The sequence below is a fragment of the Hypomesus nipponensis genome, chromosome 13 (genome assembly GCF_054491055.1).
Source record: "Hypomesus nipponensis isolate SF chromosome 13, ASM5449105v1, whole genome shotgun sequence".
In the NCBI taxonomy this organism is placed as follows: Eukaryota; Metazoa; Chordata; class Actinopteri; order Osmeriformes; family Osmeridae; genus Hypomesus; species Hypomesus nipponensis.
The window spans coordinates 1,285,001-1,303,808 of NC_140373.1; the positions used below are offsets into that span (position 1 = coordinate 1,285,001).

General features: G+C 47.9%; 2 protein-coding genes and 2 non-coding genes across 6 annotated transcripts; 3 read left to right on the forward strand and 1 right to left on the reverse strand.

Moving 5' to 3' along the window:
- Positions 1–860: 860 nt before the first annotated feature.
- Positions 861–4,014, forward strand: tha1 (threonine aldolase 1). The gene is made up of 7 exons (XM_084669642.1): positions 861–1,278; positions 1,517–1,600; positions 1,745–1,833; positions 2,138–2,323; positions 2,415–2,552; positions 2,740–2,932; positions 3,205–4,014. The coding sequence occupies exons 1-7, from the start codon at positions 984–986 to the stop codon at positions 3,510–3,512; spliced, it is 1,293 nt and encodes a 430-aa protein (XP_084525768.1). The 5' UTR covers positions 861–983; the 3' UTR covers positions 3,513–4,014.
- Positions 4,015–4,280: 266 nt separating this feature from the next.
- Positions 4,281–4,362, reverse strand: trnal-uag (transfer RNA leucine (anticodon UAG)). The gene has a single exon. It is a non-coding gene; the product is annotated as a tRNA-Leu (tRNA).
- A 1,289-nt stretch (positions 4,363–5,651) lies between these two features.
- eef2k (eukaryotic elongation factor 2 kinase) lies at positions 5,652–18,183 on the forward strand. Of its 3 annotated transcripts, XM_084669618.1 has the most exons (20): positions 5,652–6,147; positions 6,521–6,796; positions 7,952–7,999; positions 9,416–9,516; positions 10,706–10,766; positions 10,888–10,925; positions 11,636–11,807; positions 12,133–12,282; positions 12,458–12,590; positions 12,914–13,041; positions 13,306–13,495; positions 13,631–13,680; positions 13,782–13,859; positions 14,140–14,196; positions 14,354–14,425; positions 15,077–15,211; positions 15,405–15,593; positions 15,673–15,797; positions 16,119–16,297; positions 16,630–18,183. In XM_084669618.1, exons 2-20 carry the CDS (start codon positions 6,542–6,544, stop codon positions 16,743–16,745), a joined length of 2,277 nt encoding a protein of 758 aa, XP_084525744.1. In that variant the 5' UTR covers positions 5,652–6,147; positions 6,521–6,541; the 3' UTR covers positions 16,746–18,183. The 3 variants fall into 3 exon arrangements, with proteins under 3 accessions (XP_084525744.1, XP_084525746.1, XP_084525745.1); XM_084669620.1 differs by lacking the exon at positions 14,354–14,425; XM_084669619.1 differs by lacking the exon at positions 7,952–7,999 and having other exon boundaries at positions 5,656–6,147.
- A 321-nt stretch (positions 18,184–18,504) lies between these two features.
- trnal-aag (transfer RNA leucine (anticodon AAG)) lies at positions 18,505–18,586 on the forward strand. Its single transcript has one exon. It is a non-coding gene; the product is annotated as a tRNA-Leu (tRNA).
- The last annotated feature ends 222 nt before the right edge of the window (positions 18,587–18,808 follow it).

Genomic DNA, 18,808 nt, shown 5'->3' on the forward strand with positions numbered 1-18,808 from the left:
TGTGACTAAGTGAGTGTGTGTGTGCCTGGAGGTAGTAACAAACCCCAGGCACACAGTGTGACTCCAGAGAGGCTGACATTTGTTTCATCTGATAGAGCAAGCAGCGGGAGAGAGAGAGGCCCAGAGACAGAGAGAGATAGAGAGTGAATGAGAGGCCCAGAGAAAGAGAGACAGAGAGAGACAGAGAGAGAGAGTAAATAAGTGAGAGGCCCAAAGTGAGAGACAGAGAGAGACAGAGAGAGTGAATGAGTGAGAGGCCCAAAGTGAGAGACAGAGAGAGACAGAGAGAGTGAATGAGTGAGAGAGGCCCAGAGAGAGAGACAGAGAGAGAGGTGTTTTTGTTTAAGCAGCTTTGTTTTATCAAACACCCCGTTCCTTCCTGTTCCGCCCAACTAATCTCAGTCCACAGATGATAGAATAGAGAGGAGCTAGAAGCCAACCCTTTCTAATATTGACAGTCTCTGATTACAAAGGTCGTTTAGCAATTCTTTAGTTATTATCTACACGTTCATACAGTTTTTATATAGATGTGTGTGTGTTTCTAAATACTCCTTCCTTCTCTGAGAGAGAAGACATTCCTCCGCAAAGTCTTCCCCCTGCTCTTCTCGTCTGTGTGGGTTGCTGACTGATTCTGTTTAAGAGCTCAGAAAAGTTAGCCACGGGAGAGAAGCTCCAGACCCGTGGTTATGTGTGGGTGACAGAGTAGGGGAGTATTTTTTTTGTCACAGCAGACAACCCTAAATAACACCCAACACACAGATACACACATGCAATTGGTCTATTTCTTTCTATCTCTATCCTTGAAAGACAGCGCCACCGTTAGGACACACGCGGTCAGTCTTTATTTATTGACACTCCACTATACTGGTCTTACAGTCTCGAGTTCGATCAATGATTGTCGAATACAATGATTCAAAGTTCACTTCTACAACTCCGCTAACTCAATGGATTGAGACGGTTATCGACCTAGAACCTCGAGAGAGATGACAATGTCTTTGAAAACCATAACCTTTTCGGCTCGCGCTGTGTTTCGGTTCGTAAACCGGGGTGTTATCGCACCACAACAACAGCTTCGCATCGCGGGGCTCGGAAAAGGCCCTGTTCGGTTCTATTATGGGACCGCCAAACCCACCGATCCGGCTCCCAGAGGGTCGGCACCTTGCCGGACGGTGGACCTCCGGAGCGACACTGTGACCAAGCCCGGAGCTGCTATGCGACAGGCGATGGCCGAAGCCGAGGTTGGAGACGATGTCTTCGGAGAAGACCCAACTATCAACGGTCAGAATTAAACAGTTTAAGTGTATTCTTTTAATTAAGAGTTTACCCATCGGAGTTGGCGTCTCAACGCTGAAAATTGTCAGCACCATGCCGCCATCAGAGAACCCACACGTAAAACACACCACCGCTCTTCGAACCAGAGCCTCCCTCTTCTCCCTAATGTCTGTGCTTCATAATAAAGACACACTGATCGTACACATGTTATGGTGATGGCTTCATATCCTGTCCGCGTGTGCAGAGTTGCAGCACATGGCGGCAGGCATGTTCGGGATGGAAGCCGCCCTCTTCGTGCCCTCCGGAACCATGAGTAACCTGATAGCGGGTGAGCTCGCGTCGGTGGCGAAGCCCATCCGCATCATCTGTTATTACTGCCTTACACAACATTATACATGATTATGGAATAGTAAGTACAATTAAAAGCCGTGTATGTTGTTTAACGTATAACCTACGTATGTCCACTGTCCAGTAATGGTACATTGTAGGGAGCGTGCTGATGAGATGATAGTCGGGGATCTGTCTCACTTACATATCTACGAGCAAGGAGGAAGTGCACAGGTACACACACACACAGCTACACACACTGTGCACAGGTACACACACACAGCTACACACACTGTGCACATTAAACACACACACAGCTACACACACTGTGCACAGGTACACACACACAGCTACACACACTGTGCACAGGTACACACACACAGCTACACACACTGTGCACATTAAACACACACACGGGCATCTTTGAACCAAAACCTTGCTTTCTAATGTGTGTGTGTTTCTATTCACGTGTGTTTGTATGCATGTGTGTGTGTGTGTGTGTGTCTGTGTGTGTGCGTACGTGGGTGTATTACCTCAGCTAGCAGGTGTCCACGCTACCACGGTAACAAACCTCCCTGACGGAACATTCCGTCTGGATGAGTTGGAGTCAAAGATTCGCCATGGTTACCCCGACCCCCACTACCCGCGCTCACGCCTGGTGTGTGTAGAGAACACTCACAACATCCAGGGGGGGCGAGTGCTGCCCCTCTCCTTCCTACAAGAGGTGAGAGAGAGAGAGTGTGTGTGTGAGAGTATATAAGAGCGTGTGTGTGTGTATTTGTGTGTGTATATACATGTGTGTGTGTTGTGCCCAGGTGCGTGTCCTGGCCGAGCGCTATGGCCTGGCTGTTCACATGGACGGAGCCAGGGTGATGAATGCTGCTGTGACCCTGGGAGTTCCTCCTGCTACCATCCTGCAGCACACACACACTGTCAGCGTGTGTCTGTCCAAGGTGAGAACACACACTTTTTTAAGTTCAGTTCAGTCTGACACAGGTGTCCATGAAAAGCCAGTTCACACACACACACACACACACACACACACTCTTGGCCTGCATACCTTAATCTGAATCACATATTTGTATGTCTCTCCCCAACCCTCCACATGTCTACATCTGTGTGTGTGTGTGTGTGTGCCAGGGTCTGGGTGCCCCCGTGGGGACCATGCTGGGGGGCCCCAGGGACTTTGTGTCCCGGGCAGTGCGCTGTCGTAAGGCCCTGGGCGGGGGTCTGCGGCAGGCTGGGGTGCTGGCGGCAGCAGGGAGGGTGGCCCTGGGGGACATGGTGGCCCGGCTGGAGGAGGACCATCATCACGCCAGGACCTTCGCTCAAGGTCAGGACCTGTGTGACCTTTGACCTTGCATGTGGGCTGTAAGCCTAGCTGGGGCATGGTGGGTAGGGATGAGTGTGGCTCAGCGGTGGAGCGTTTGACTAGGGTCACTGGTTCAAATCCCCCTCCGCTTGGAAAAAAGCATCTGCTAAATTAATACATTATCATTATCATTGTTGCTATTATTACCTGCTACCTGTGAACAGACGTATGTATGTATGTGTGTGTGTGTGTGTGTGTGTGTCCCTGTATGTGTGTGTGTGTGTTCCTCTCAGCTCTGCTGGAGTGCCAACCACCCTTGTACCACGTCGACATGGCTACCGTGGAAACCAACATCCTGCGGTTCCGTCTGCGTGACCCCACCCTGACCCCTGTGGAGTTCTGCGCCCGGATGGCAGCGGTGGGCGAGGCAGAGGAGGCCGCCCTGGGGCAGGGGGTGCGGGTTCTCATGTTCCCCCATGTCGGGGGCTCTGTCCGGGCTGTGTGGCACCTCGGAGTCTCCCTGGAGGACACCCAGCTGGCTGTTCGAAAGCTGCAGTTCGTGGCCAGGCAGCACTCCCAGGAGAGGCCCAGGGCCCACTGAGACCAGGGGCTTTCCTAGATGTGTGGGCCCAGAACAGTGAAGCCTCTTCCAGCCTGATGCTGTGTTCACACCGTCAAGCAAAGAGAATTATACAAGCGAATTAAGCAAATGTTCACTTTGCGTTTTTTTTCCGTTGTCAACCATGTCTGGAATGACGACTGTAAACGAATACGAAGCTGTGTCGTATAGCAGAGGAAGCACACAGACAGCTCCAATACTTTTACCCTCCATTGCTTCTAAAACGTCAGTGACATCTCAACATTGATAAACTTTCGCAACACAGCGTCACACTGTTTGCATTGAATTTCCATGTAATCTCAACGCTCGAAAAAATAACTTTGTGTGCGGCGTGAACACAGCATCATGCTTCAGGACACAACCACTGGGACTTGGATGGTCTTGAGATTGTTTCTTTGGAAGAACTTTGTAACTGAAAGCTTTTCACACTGTATTTCAGTCTGATTCATGATCCATTAAACATGAATAAGTATCTTGTTATAAACCATGTTTGACTTTGATTATTTCTAGTGAAGCGTTGGACAAAATTGCATCAGTTGAATGTAATACATAATTTAGACCACAAGATGGCACAAGATGGCAATCAAAATTTGAAAATTTGTTGTAGTACAAATATCCCTTCTTGTGGCTATTCCTGAAAGCTTCTAAAAATTAGTGGCAGGTATGGTGCCTTATGGATGTATTTCGACTATGAAACGTATGGATAGGAGAACATGGACAGTTTCCAGGATTCACAACATAAAAAGCATTTGGCAGCGGTGGGATTCGAACCCACGCCATCGAAATGACTGGAGCCTAAATCCAGCGCCTTAGACCACTCGGCCACGCTACCTTGCAGATATTGGCTGGCATAACTTTTTTAAACCACTTGATTCAACTTGTTCTACCCCGAAATAACCGATTTGCAGACACGATTTGAAAGCCGTAATGTCGTAAAATCTAATTTGCAAGTTTGTTATAACGATTCTCAAGCTCGTGACTTGACATGTTAACATAATCCGTAATATGTTCGAAATGTAAACAAAGTTGTTTTATGAAAGACCTTAACAAATCTTAGGAAATACTCAACTATTGAAAACGAACCTAAAAAGGACCAACAGCAGCAATATTTACACTTTCCACGAACTCGACGTGAACATGTTGGTTTGATGTGGGAATCCAACGAATGGTGGTGGGGAAATTTGCTGGAGTAGCCTAGTCCTACAATAATCTGATTTGTCAAGATTTGTTCCTCAAATCCACTCATTGTTACCAATTTAGGTTTAGCGGCTTTTCACCTCCCTTAGCAACAAAGTAAACCAGGTTTATTCGGTAAACTCGCTTTATGGAAAAGGCCCAAAATTCCCACAAATCCGCATGATTTTTTTGCAGGTAGTCAGTGGTTGATAAAATGTTCCAACCAATGGCATTGGTTGGACATTTTTGATTAATCAGATACGATTAGGTTATCTGTGTAAAATCCCTCCCTCAATTTACAAAGTTCGAAATGTTTACGGTGCGACACTCTCGCTACATCTCCGTAACTAGCTACACAGAACACATTTTTAACACTCGTATGTGGATTTGGAAGTTTATTACCTAATTTATTTTAAATAAACGTAATCGGTGTGAATCGGTTCCAGCGTTAATTGAATTAGTGGGTATGGGTTTTTACATGTTGGCGCTGTCTATCGCTCGTTAGCCAACAAGTAGCCTATAGAAATTGAGATTGACCGGAAAATTCCAGTTTAATCCAGCGAGCCATACAGGCCCTCTGGAAGCTTCTGGAAACTTCTGGAACGTTCGATCAAGCAATTCTGTTATTCTGTTGGTCAACCTTAACCTAGGTTCAATATTGATCCTATGTTCAATCCGCCTATATTAAATCCTAGGCCTTGATCCCAAATTCTGCTGTCAATCCTATCCGTAGAAGGTCTGCAACAAGGGGTCCATGGTCTGCAATCACGCCCAGCGCCATGATGGAAGGCCAACATCTTGGATGAAGGGATGATCCTGAAGAATGGGACCCACATTAGGCGCCATAGGCGGTTTCAAATGTCTTAGCTGCTAAAAAATACTTTATCGTAGGCTACTTGCTGTGGTAAAGTAGATGGCTAATCATAGCTATTCTTGCCATATTTAGGCTATTTTATGGAGCGCCCTTTATTGAGTACAAACTTGGCCTTAGAACTAGGCCTACCCCGGAGAGTTGTTGAATCAAAGACGTGGTTCATGTTTAATACATCTTACTGATAAAATTGCTCAAGTGTTTACAATGAAGGCTACTGTGAAACAAAAACACATAAAAGTGTTGAATACGCGCAGTGTTCTAATCTAGGTTTTCTATTGGCTTAGTTTCAACTATCGGGGGCGTGGCGTCAGTAGAGGGCTACGTGCAATAGGCCACTCTGCAGTGGCTGCCACCGAACAGACAAAACTGTCCATCTTAAAACTGATCGCCTCGGACTCTCCCGGACCTCGTCGATGACAGGGAAATTCGATTGTAAACTTGCTTTGACAGTCACCTGAAGTTACGCTAATAAAACTGAGACCGACCCGAGGAAAGTAGACGTTGCTTTAAGGAAACAAAGGCATGCACATTGCAAACGACGGATTTGTCCAGAGTTTTTAATATTAGGTGAGCCCTGCAGTCCATTGTCCCTGTTTCTGATGTGGCATTTCACGTGCTGCTTTGTACCACTTTAACTTAAGACAAAGTGGAACCCTGTAATGAAAATACCGAATTTAGAAGTTCAGTAGAGATTGCAGGTGTTGAATGGCAAAACAATATATACCTTCTGAGAACCCCCATGCAATGTGCTGATATATTGCGTGCAGCAATTATTTTTCCTTGACAGGGTAGATATCGATTAAGCGCAGCTAAATTATTTACGATAATGGATAGCAAACTGTCCAGCGACATATCCTGCTTTAAAAAGTAGCTACACTTCAGGATTGTCAGCAATAAGAACAGATCCTCATCCCTGCTGTGGTGTTTTGCATGTGTGCAGGACTCCACGCAACTGGTCAACATGGATGGAGATTTGATGTTCAGGATGGATGAGGTGAACAACACCGTGCCACCTTTACGACAGGGTCAGCGGACCCAGAGGGCGACGTCCGTCAGCGATGAAGACGTCAGTGATGAAGAAGACGAGTACTACCCTATGTGTCCCATCACGGAGGACCTCGTCACCCCAGCCAAGGATATCTGTGACTACCTGCAAAACCTGGTTCAAAACGGAACACTCTCAAACTCCCAGCCCAAAAACTCTTTCACCTACCGGGTAAGTTTAGCCGTTGGAATACAATCTCCTCCCCATTGTCGGTGGCATGACTAGCCGATTGATATCCGTTAGGCGGATGTAGTCGCGGAATCCATACATTGATTCTGAACCGCATATAATCCGATATTAACACGGAAATTGAAAGAAAATTGTGAGCTAAGAGTGGTATTAAATGTCATCAATCGAATTGAATTCTGCACGTTAGGCAATGGGTAAATCAGTTACTAGTGGGGGGTTCCCCCATCCTGAACATCAGATCTTAAGTCTGATTTGGAGCAAACCAAGTGAGGTAATAAACCACACACACAAACTGGTTGCTATGTAGGCAGATCCTGCATGGTGAAACTCTTAAAAATATTAGAGCTAACGTTATCTTTTCACTCATGTGTAATGGCAACAACATTACATATTTGAACCATGATCGCCTATTCGAAAACGTAAAAAATGGTACAGACTAATTAAGTTCTACAAGTTTTATTGTTCTGTTTTGTTATTGTTATGTCACGTGATACTCGTAGTCCTTCAACAACCGTTAGGTTCTTTCTTAGCAGCGAGAACTACGTCTGACCTTATAAGGAAGATACTTGAATGTGTGGAGCGTTTATGTGTCTATATGCTGTGGGTGTGTCGTTGTATGTATGCGAGGGGTAGAGAAAAAAGGGAGTGATCGAACTCCCATTAACAACAGGAAGTACCAGCCAGCCGTTCTCAACTCGCATGATGATGTCACATGTAAACATGACATCCTTCTCTAGTCAGCCTTATGCCAAGCAGCCGTAACAAGGATACCCAGTGCAGCTCCTTGCAGTACCAGATAGAAGACAGACTCGCATAACATCTGTTCTACCCAGGAAGCAAATTAGGATCAAATGAAGACATATATCATGTCATACAGTAGTACAGACTGTTCCTGGACTCTGACCGCCAAAATACTGTAGAACAAGACTCTTCTGATCCTTGATGTTCTACTGTGCTGTCTATTATGTACTATGTGTACGTTTCTTTGGATAAAAGTGTCAGCTAAAAGACAAAAGTAAGTAAGTTAAGTGTGTAATGAAAGCCATTCCCCCACATTGGAGCACTGTCATCAGAACTGGACCCTCATGGGTTCATGGCGATTTTAAAAACGGTGCGTTTCTTTACCTCTTCACATAGAATGAACCAGAAACAAAACCAGCCGCGGTAACGAGCGAAAGTGCACGGGTAGGTCACGGTACAACTTCCTCGCTCATAATGCCATTTAAAACTTTTCTTTAAATCTCTTTCCTTCCTTTACCCCTGGTATGTGTTTCACTAAAGCTGTTATCTATTTTCCTTCCACCACTTCTCATCCCTGCTTGTCATTCCTGTGAAGTCTACTCTGGCTAAACTGACCCACACTTTACATGCTCTCAAGACCATCAGATAGTTCAGACAGGGAACGTGTTGTGTGATTTGTTGTACTCTGGACAGATTGTTATTGGTTTCTAGGAGGTATAAAGTGTTTCTGCCATTTAGCGACAAGGTGTTTCTCATCATGGGTACAAGGTGTTTCTCATCTGTAGGTGCAGGGTGTTTCTGGCATTTAGGAGTTGATGTCCAGAGGAGCTTGCAGTCTCGTTGGTTGCCGGGGCTGACATGCACGGCAACACGTACTCCCCCCAAAACAGACCTGACCTTCCGTCTGGTAAACAAGCACAAGCCAGCCCTAAATACCTTCTGCTAATTTTACCACTGCACCCTCCCCTACCCCCCCCTCCCATACCCCTGCCCCCTACCACTTTATACCTCCCACCCCTGCCACCACCCCTGCCACCCCACAACCTCTCCTCCCCTACCCCTGCCCCCCCCCCCCCTCCCATACCCCTGCCCCCTACCACTTTATACCTCCCACCCCTGCTACCACCCTCACCCCTGCCACCCCACAACCTCTCCACCCCTGCCGCTGCCCCCACCCTATTTAGGACCCCACATGTCCGGCAGCGTCATGGTTCTCTGTGGGGGGAGGGTGTGCAGACCAGGCTGGGTTTAGGGTTGCCAACACAGGCCTGCGTCACTCAAACTACCCTGGGTTGCTGCTTCTGAGAAAGATTCCAAAGTATATCAAGAGTACAGGCGCTCGTACTGTCAGGAGTTATCAAATTCAGTCGGTCTCACCTAGTTAATGATTTACATGATTGTCAAACAGAAGACGTTTTGGAGCACTTCCAAATTGGACAGGCCAGAGGAGACTTCCTGATTCTCACTTTCATTGGAAAATAAAAGTATACCGTATATATGTCCTGTTGGTTTCCATGTGTTTTTGCTTAATCACTTCATGCTTCTTTCACACCTTCACAACCCTGTCTTTCCCTTCACTGCCCACCTTTCCACCTGTTAGATCATCTCCTTATCTGGAAACTCTCTCCGCATATTTACTGTTGTCTGATGTTGACCTGTAGACGTTGTTGGCACCCCTCCCTAACCATGGGCAGACTGTATCCTTAACTGATTTATTATATGTCTTAGTATATATACAGGAGTGGTATGTCCTAGTGGTAAAGAATGATGGCTGCAGATCAAGTGCTTGGTTTGGATAGAAGCGTCCGCTGAATGAATGCATTATTGTTGTTGTTATTGTTATTGTTCTTTGTGCTGTAGGCCACATGGAAGCATGCCATAGCCAAGGCCAAGGCCATGCCGGACCCCTGGGCGGAGTTCCACCTGGAGGAGGTGAAGACCGAACCCTGCATTCGTTACAGGTACCTATGATCACATGACACACACAGCCAATCACATGACACACACCTGGCTGATCACATGACACACACATGGCCAATCACATGATACCAGTAGGTCAGTCGTATCATGTACCCAGTAGTAAGAATTACAGATGTACTCTAAATCCAAAGAGCTATACAGAGCTGTCGTGGTACATACTGCTATGCTGTCGGAGTCTCCCGGATTCGTTTTCATCGTGGACGGCGTTCATGCCTCTAGGTGGAGATTAGACACACACATCTATACACACACATATACAGTATATTAATAACAGTCTGTCTACAGCCAAACTGTCAGGGAGTCTGTGTTTTCCAGGCAGGAGAGCAGACAGTTCAGTGTGGACTCCTTCAGAGCACTGCCACTCTAGAAGGGGCTGTTTCGTACAAAACTAGTGGAATGTAGACCTGACCAGAGCCAGTCCAGACAGGAAGATAGGAGAGAGAGAGGGGGGTGGGGTCAGTCTCACCCCCCCTCTCTGTGCGGACTGAAACACCAGGTCTGCCAGTGCTCTGAGGTCTCTGCAAATATTTGTCTTGGACTGAAGGCCTGCTGTTAAAGTGTGTGTGCGTGTGTGTTTTTCGGTGTCAGTTCACACAATTGCATAATTTTCTTCTTTTTTTTCTATTCCTTTATGGACCGAAGTGCTAAACTTTTCCTCCTTAAATCGGCTCTTAGTTTTTCCTTCTACTTTGACAAACAGTATTTACCCTACTCTACACCACTAACGTATTCAGCAAACCCTATAAGGACTTCCTTTTGTCTGGGTGGAACAGCAAGACCACAGACTGTAGTTCTCCTTTGTGAACGAGAGGTTGACTTGCAGTCTCTCTGGCAACAACAGTGTGTTCTGTCCCAGCCCCTCCTGCAGGGCAGCAGAGGGCTGACCTACAGGAGTACAAGACACAGGACAGTGTCATAGTATCACATACAGACATATGTGAATGAGATCAAAGAAAAATATATTATTATTATATTCACTTCAGAAGTGTGTCCAAGCAAAGCTGAGTTTAGGATCCTTATAAGTTGTAGTTATGTGCTTAATACTGTCTGCGTGGGGGTGATCCGTGTTTACGATGTGTCGTTAAGTGATTGTTCTTCCTGTGTTCAGGTTGCTAAGTGATTGTTCTTCCTGTGTTCAGGTTGCTAAGTGATTGTTCTTCCTGTGTTTAGGTACAGTGCTGTGAAGGGGGAGTGGGCTCAAGACGAGGTACACATCAAGATGGCCGCTCAGGTACGACCCCTCACATCCTCACATCGATGTGTTCTGTCTCGTGTTTCTAATGGTTCTGGCTCCGTCAGAGTGCGGTCTCTGTCGCTAACTGACGTTTTATTGTGTTCTTCTCTTCTCACAGCCCTTTGGTCAAGGAGCTATGAGGGAATGTTTCCGAACGTGAGTCCTCGTCCCCTCCTCTCTCTCCTCTGTTGAGCTTCCTGTCCTCAGAGTTCTTCTCTGTGGAACTTTATTGTCTTGATGGTTGAAAAACTGCTGATTTGGCAATCAAGTCAGAACCTTTTTTAAACCTCTCAAAGAGGAGTTGGTTGAACTGTGTGTTCTTGCTATGAGCAGATGGAAAAATCTTCTTCCTATTATGGGATGTTCGTTTTCTTATCTGTGAGAAAACTTAGAACTTGGGGGCATACGTTCATGCTTAGTTTTATAAAAAGAACATTCCTCTCGTACAAAAGCTGGAAAATAAAAGTTTAAAAATGGAACATGAACTATATATATAAAACTTCTTTCATGAACTAGAATGCAAAACCTCAACTACACAAACAACCCCAGCAGTGACCCTCTGATGACCATGTGAGATCCATAACACAAGAGATTTGAGTTTCACAACCAGAACACTGTCTGCTAACCCAATAAACACCCTTCCTAAATCCTGCTGGAGTTTCTCTAAAGCTCATGGGATTTTTTTTGTGTGTGTGTGGTTTGTAAGGGCTCGATTTTGACTTGTAAATACCGTTCCTGGACTCTGTCCACCAAAATAATCTTGAACTACGAACTTTCGATCCTAGATCTTTGGCTTTTCTTGCTATATGCGGTATTTGTACCTCACTTTTCATCTTCTAACTGAATCCAATGTAAATGTTTTCCAGAAAGAAGCTGTCCAACTTCTCCCACAGCAGCAACTGGAAGTCTGCGTCCAACTACGTGGCCAAGCGCTACATGCTTCCAGTGGACAGAGACGTTTACTTTGAGGACGTTCGGCTGCAGATGGAGGCCAAGCTCTGGGGGGAGGAGTATAACCGACACCGCCCGCCCAAGCAGGTACAGAGTGAGGGGTGGAGGGAGGGAGGAGGGAGGGGGAGGAGGGAGGGAGGGGTTGGTGGAGAGGTTTATGCTTGATGGATGGATAAGCAGGTAGATGGATGAATGGATTAATGAATCAACCTATTGCTTGATGGACGGAGTGATTATGGATAGATGGATGGCCAGAGGATGTATTTCTGCTGTATGGACAGACAGACTCATAGAAGGACACATAAGACAGACAGAGGCATGAACTTCCTGCCCTTATGCAGGCTCCTCCCCAAAGCAGCCAGCTGCAGGAAGGTTCTTGTCTCCACGTGCCCACGTCTCTTGTCCCTCCCAGGTGGACATCATGCAGATGTGTGTCGTGGAGATGACCGAGAGACCTGGGCGGCCTCTCTTCCATCTGGAGCATTACATCGAGGGAAAGTACATCAAGTACAACTCCAACTCTGGCTTCGTCCGGGACGACAACATCAGACTCACCCCTCAGGTGCCCTCCCTCCCTCTCTCTCACTCCCTCTCCCTCCCTCTCTCTCAACTGTTATTAAAGGATGGGTTTGGAGGATGTTATGATCTTTACTTCTCTCCTGAACTGACCTCCACCTCTCCGCTCTCTCTCTCTCTCTCTCTCTCTCTCTCTCTCTCCCTCTCTTGTCTTCCTCCAGGCATTCAGTCATTTCTCGTTTGAGCGTTCGGGTCACCAGCTGATCGTGGTGGACATCCAGGGTGTGGGAGACCTCTACACAGACCCCCAGATCCACACAGAGAAGGGAACCGACTTTGGAGATGGAAACCTGGGTAGGGCTCTCTCACAGCCACCAAGCCCTGGTGGAGAGGCAGGCTTAGAGGCAGGCTTAGAGGCAGGCTTAGAGGCAGGGACTTACAGACTTCTCCTTTTTGTCTTATCTGCTCTGGTCTACTCTACTCTGCTCTTATCTACTCTGCTCTCTCTTATCTGCACGTATCTGCTCTTGTATATTATTCTTAAGAATATCCCTTGTGGGGATCTGAACAAGTTCAGTTAAGGTTAGGCTTATCCGCATGCTTGAGTATTTTCCACTACGTCTATACAGATAGAAATACTCACTGTGTGTGTGTGTGTGTGTGTGTTTGTAACTCAGGTATCCGTGGCATGGCGCTGTTCTTCCACTCTCACCTGTGTAACAAGATCTGTAAGAGCATGGGCCTCACGCCCTTTGACCTGGCCCCAGCAGAGAAGACCCAGCTGGACTTCACCAACAAGCTTCTGGTGAGGCCGGCACCTACCGGGGCTGAGCCTCCAGGGCCCCCAGGGCCTCCAGAGCCCCCAGGGCCTCCAGGGCAGAGCCTCCAGGGGAACACCAACACAACAGCACAAGACTCACTTTGTATCCGCATTCAAGTAACTCTTTTCTAAATGTTCATCTGATCCTCTCATCTGATCCACCGTCTCCTTTTTTGCTCCTCCTTTTCTCTTCCCCCCGTCCCCCACTCTTGCCCCCCCCCCCCCCACTGTTGCTCCTCCCCCCTCCAGAAGACTGCCCAGACAGTGCTAAGGGGCTGTGAGGAGCCCTGTGGCTCCCCCCGTGTCCGCACCCTCTCCTGCGGCCAGGCCCCGCCCCTGCTGTCCCGCCTGTCAGAGACGTCCTCCGTGGACGAGGACGTGGACTCGGTGCCCTGCTCCCCCCTCCCCCTGCACGGCTCTGTGGGGAGGTCTCCTATGGGTGAGCACAGGGGCTAACGCAGTCCCAACGCTGCTGGGGGTGGTTCAAACACACGCACAGGGGCTAACGCAGTCCCAACGCTGCTGGGGGTGGTTCAGACACACCTAGGTCAATGTAAGGTTTTTCTGTCCATAGGTTTGTTCTTCATGAACGAGATGAACGATCATCACAGCCCGGAACACAAGGTGAGCCAGGCTTCAGGCCTGCCCATTAGGATTCAAGCTGCCTGTGTCACGATCCCACGACATGAACACGTCTGATGTCACGGCTCCTTGTATGTCCCCAGTACCCGGAAAATGGCGGGGACAGCGGCTGCCCCAGTGAGAGGAGGAGCGAAGGAGACCCCAACGACCACGTAGACGGGGTACAGACCTCCCCCACCCCTCCACCCTTCCCCCCCTCCACCCCTCCCTTCAGCTTTAGACCTACTGTATATCTAGACTGATACCCCATGATGATCAATATCCAAACTATATCTAGAGGATGACCTGAACGCCTTCCCCAGAGTCCCAACAGTGCTTTTTTGCCAAATAAAAAACCACACAGACATAATACTCTTATTTGAGCAGCAAAGTGACACTCTTGTTTGACTAGCAGAATATGACCTTGTATCCGGTGTTAACCTGCTGTCTGTCACCATGTAGGCCCGCCCCCGCTACGGCCGGCCCTTCTCAGAGTCCGATGAGGACAGTGTTAGACGGGTAGGTAAATGTGCACCACAACCATCTTCATCAGATCATGTCATAAACCATCCTTCACCCCTCTGTGCTTCCTTCATCATCCTTCCCTCCTGTAGCTGTTCTCCCCCTAATGCAGCCTCACCTCTACATAACTGCTACTTCCCATTTTATTTCCTAGAGAATGGCGCTAGCAGGAAGCAGAGTTTCTCCTAACTGTCCCTCTAATCCAGACACGCCAGAGAATAACTCGGTGATTCCCCCCCCCTCCCCTCCTTCCCCTACCCTCCTTCCCCTCCCCTCCACTCCCCAGCATGACTGCTCCTGATCCATGCTGCTTCTGCTGCTGCTGTCACGCACACACATACACACAGAGGACGCTACAACATGCTTGCAGCGGAAAGTGCAACCAAACCCTCACAATCTCCTCCGTTCAATCACATTAACCACTCCATTCAATTACATCTCCCTCTCCATTCAGTCATCCCTGTACTGAAATCAGCTCTGTAATAAACCTGGTCAGACTGGTTGACTGTAGGCCTATGTGTCTAATGGTACAGGAACTGGTGCTGCTGTAAATGGTGCTAATGCTACTGCTATTGTTTCTGGTACTGCTAATGTGACTGGTGCTGCTATATCTACTGCTAATGCTACGTCTACTGTTGTAGCTACTGCAGTAGCTAATGCTACCGTTATTGGTACTGCTAATGCGACTGGTACTGCTATTTCTATTGCTAATGCTATGTCTACTGCAGTAGCTAATGCTACCGTTATTGGTACTGCTAATGCTACCGCTGTGGTTGTGCTTGTGGTTGTTATTGCTGCTGCTGTCGGTGCTGTGGTGCTGCATGGTTGTGGCAGGTGTTCAGTCCCGGCGCTGTCCTGACTGTGTTGTTGTGTTCAGCTGACGGAGGAAAAGTGGAACTTCTACCACTCTGCCAGAGCTCACATCCATCGCCCCTCCTGCGTCGCCGTGGAGATGGAGAGACTCAACTCCCTTCTGCTGGACAAGAAGATCGGCCAGTCCATCCTGGGGAAGGTGAGCGGACTGGAGGAGGGGGGAGGGGGTGAGAATGAGGGTGAAGAAGGGGGTGAGAATGAGGGTGAGGGAGGGGGTGAGAATGAGGGTGAGGGGGGAAGTGAGGAGATGCCGGCACACAGGAAGTGTATGAACACTAGAGGAGCCTGACTCTGTCTCTCTGCCTCTACATCCCTCTCCCCTGCCCTCCCAGGTGCACCTAGCGATGGTGCGCTACCACGAGGGGGGCCGCTTCTGCGAGAAGGAGGAGGCGTGGGACCAGAACTCTGCCATGTACCACCTGGAGAGAGCTGCCATGTGTGGGGAGCTGGAGGCTATCGTGGCCCTGGGACAGTGCTACCTGCAGCTGCCTCACCAGATCCTGTCAGACATTGAGCTGGAAGTGAGTGAGTGTGTCTGTGTAGAGTAGCTGGTACACTATATGGGATCTACTCTGGTCTGACCTGTTGCAACTCCCCCAGGACACCCCGGGTAACCGCAGGAAGGGCTTCATGTACCTGCTCCGGGCAGCTGAAGCTGGGGACAGGCAGTGCATGATCCTGGTGGGCCAGGCCTTCGACACGGGCACCAACCTCCCGTCAGAAAGGTCTGTCACACACACACACAGGCCCTCCACACACACACACCCAGGCCCTCCACACACACACACACACCCAGGCCCTACACACACATACACCCCCCCCCCCCTGCTCATACACACACCTTAGGCACCAACCCCTCAGACACGCTGAGATGTGGTTATCTTACACTGTGCCTAGTAAACGCCGGCCATTCCTTGACCTCCTGAACACCGTTCAGCACCCTCCACTTCTGATCCCAGATCTGCTGCTGTGCCTTCTTCATGCGCTCTCTGGATGACCTCTGACCTCAGGCAAATGAGATGAAACCCTAAACCCTGCTTCCTCAGGAGTCTGAGCTGGCGGGAGGCGGTGCACTGGTACGGCTGTGCCCTGAACATGACGGACTACGACGAGGGGGGGGAGTACGACGGCATGCAGGACCAGCCCCGCTACCTGCTGCTGGCCCGGGAGGCAGAGATGTACCTGGAGGGGGGCCACGGCCTGGACCCCGACCCCCAGAGGGCAGGTGAGGAGGGGGGAGGGAGAGGGAGAGGGGGAGGAGGGGAGGGGGGCCATGGCCTGGAGCCTGACCCCCAGAGGGCAGGTGAGGAGGGGGGAGGGAGAGGGGGAGGAGGGGAGGGGGGCCATGGCCTGGAGCCTGACCCCCAGAGGGCAGGTGAGGAGGGGGGAGGGAGAGGGGGGGGGGGGGGCTTTTCATCCTGTAGTTCTGGAATTTCCTGCAGGATGTGTTGAAGGGAACTTGAATTGTATTTCTGATACTTCTACACCTCCCTCCCTCCCTCACCATCTCTCTCTCTCTTCCCTCCCCCATCCTCTCCCCTGCTCCCTGCCCTCCAGGTGACCTGTTTACGGAGGCTGCAGAAGCAGCTATGGAGGCCATAAAGGGCCGACTGGCCAACCAGTACTACATGAAGGCTGAGGAGGCATGGTCTCTGATTGAGGAGGGGGACTAGGAGAGAGGCCAACCTGACTCCTCTCATGGCTCCAGCGGCTGGAGGCCCATGCGATGGCTCCTGCTCCAGTCAGTTTATATTATTATTTATATAACAACAGAACAAAACTACGGCTGGAAAAAATGGACGGCCAGGCCGATGTTTGAAATGCCTCAGTCCTGAAATGTTTACAATTTAAAAAAAAACAAAAAAACTGTTGGTGTGATTTCTGTGCTGGCGTGGCTGTGTGACCTCTTCCAGTGTGTTGTCATGGTAATGAGTCTGTCCTGCTCTACAGCTGAACTCTGTAATGACAGCTGCTCTGGTTCTTATCCATGTCAAACTGTGTTCCAGTGTCTTACTCTTCCATGCTGTGTCAGGGTTTCCTAACCACTTTGTCCTGTTGCCCTGTAAATATCCGGTGGGGTGGGGGAGGGGATGGACAAAAAAAAAACGTTTACTTTTAGTTACACTTGTGTGGATAGAATTGTTTTTTTTACATCACACATTTGATACTTTGATGTGGGGCTATGACAGTGAATAAAATTATATTATATCTTCTCTCGTTCATAATCAATAATCATAGGTGCGTTGCCAACACTAGAGTTAAAGAGTGACCTTTAGATGCAGCTCGGTAAAACATACGGATGGAATATATTAATAGCGGTTAAATTTTTTTGGCATCATTGGCTTTACGTTTAGTGTAACAAGGGGGATTGAGGAACCAAACTCATTCGTAATTTGCTTTCTACAGCGTTCTGTCACTTGGGACTCACGAGCCCATGTTTAGACAACTTAACTCGGGGTCGTGACCCTATAGGAATCCTAAAGGGAGCCTATAAGTACCTATAGGGTAGGCTGTAGGGAAGGCTGGAATGGTAAAGGGCGTCGCAGGACAAAGAAACAGAAACCGAAAAAAACAGGTGATCTGGCTATAACGTGACAATAGAAAACATAACCGGTCCGGAGATTTTGTTTCCGCCCATCTGATCGATCATTGGTGAATCAAAAGAAACGCCTATCTATAATTGTCAGCCAGTCATTCTAGTATTCTTTGTGTAATATAAAAACGATTTGATGTGGTGTCTTGTGTTTTGCACATAACTATCATAACCCCTTTCTTGACACAAAAAAGTGAAACATTATTGTAGTTTTATTATGATTGAGGTCGTTATTGTTGTATTTTTCCAGATCAAAACGGAGTAGTTGGACGAAATAGGGAAACCCTGGCCTGCAGTTTCATTCTGCCAGTACTCGCCGAATAAACACGGAGTGTTTCTGTGTTTTTAGTAAACACCCAATAAGATTTATCAGGAATAAACTAATCTGTTTACTATGGCTTGGCCCCTTGACAAATGCTAGACTGTTACAAATGTTACGTTTGCATGTATTGTATGTTAAAAAGAATGCATGAAAGTTTCTTGTACGGAAATGTTTAATAAATGTATTTAGCATTTTATTCAATTCTGTTGAATGATTGCTGAGCAGGGCTGAGAAGACGAAACAAAACCAAACAGCAGATTCCAAGAACCTGAAACAGGTTTTACAAACTTAAACTATTATGAATTAGAATAATTTCAAACATAACGTAGGCCTATTATACGTAGTATTTACACATACATAATCAACATGCAGGTGCCCCTCCGGCAACAACTAACAACATATTTATGGAACTCCATAAATCTTATCCAGACGTACATATTGGATCCAGATATCAATTAATATGTATAAATTATTAAATATCATGTTTATTTACACAACATCCTTCCCATCTTGCTACGGTAGCGTGGCCGAGCGGTCTAAGGCGCTGGATTAAGGCTCCAGTCTCTCCGGAGGCGTGGGTTCAAATCCCACCGCTGCCAATAGTTTTTGCGAAGTCTTCGTGATGACGAAACTAATAAGTCGCCATTCGTATTTACATTTAAAACGTTTTTTTTCGAGAAAGTTAAACGTTTACAGCTACATTTACATGTATTCCTTTTTAGCAGACGGCTGAGATATCATTCAGTCTAGTGAGACTAAAATAATGTGGAAGACAGATGAGAGGTAGAAGCAAAAAATATTAGCTTAGTTGCTATCGCCAT

What these genes read in the sequence shown, in the direction of transcription:
- tha1 (XM_084669642.1), top strand. Translation starts at nt 984, where the DNA reads ATGACAATGTCTTTGAAAACCATAACCTTTTCGGCTCGCGCTGTGTTT. An exon ending in AGCAAGGAGGAAGTGCACAG is followed by an intron (nt 1,834 to 2,137) that starts GTACACACACAC and finishes GTATTACCTCAG; the next exon opens with CTAGCAGGTGTCCACGCTAC. An exon ending in TCAGCGTGTGTCTGTCCAAG is followed by an intron (nt 2,553 to 2,739) that starts GTGAGAACACAC and finishes TGTGTGTGCCAG; the next exon opens with GGTCTGGGTGCCCCCGTGGG.
- eef2k (XM_084669618.1), top strand. Translation starts at nt 6,542, where the DNA reads ATGGATGGAGATTTGATGTTCAGGATGGATGAGGTGAACAACACCGTG. An exon ending in TGTGGGGAGGTCTCCTATGG is followed by an intron (nt 13,496 to 13,630) that starts GTGAGCACAGGG and finishes TTCTGTCCATAG; the next exon opens with GTTTGTTCTTCATGAACGAG. An exon ending in CCAACGACCACGTAGACGGG is followed by an intron (nt 13,860 to 14,139) that starts GTACAGACCTCC and finishes GTCACCATGTAG; the next exon opens with GCCCGCCCCCGCTACGGCCG.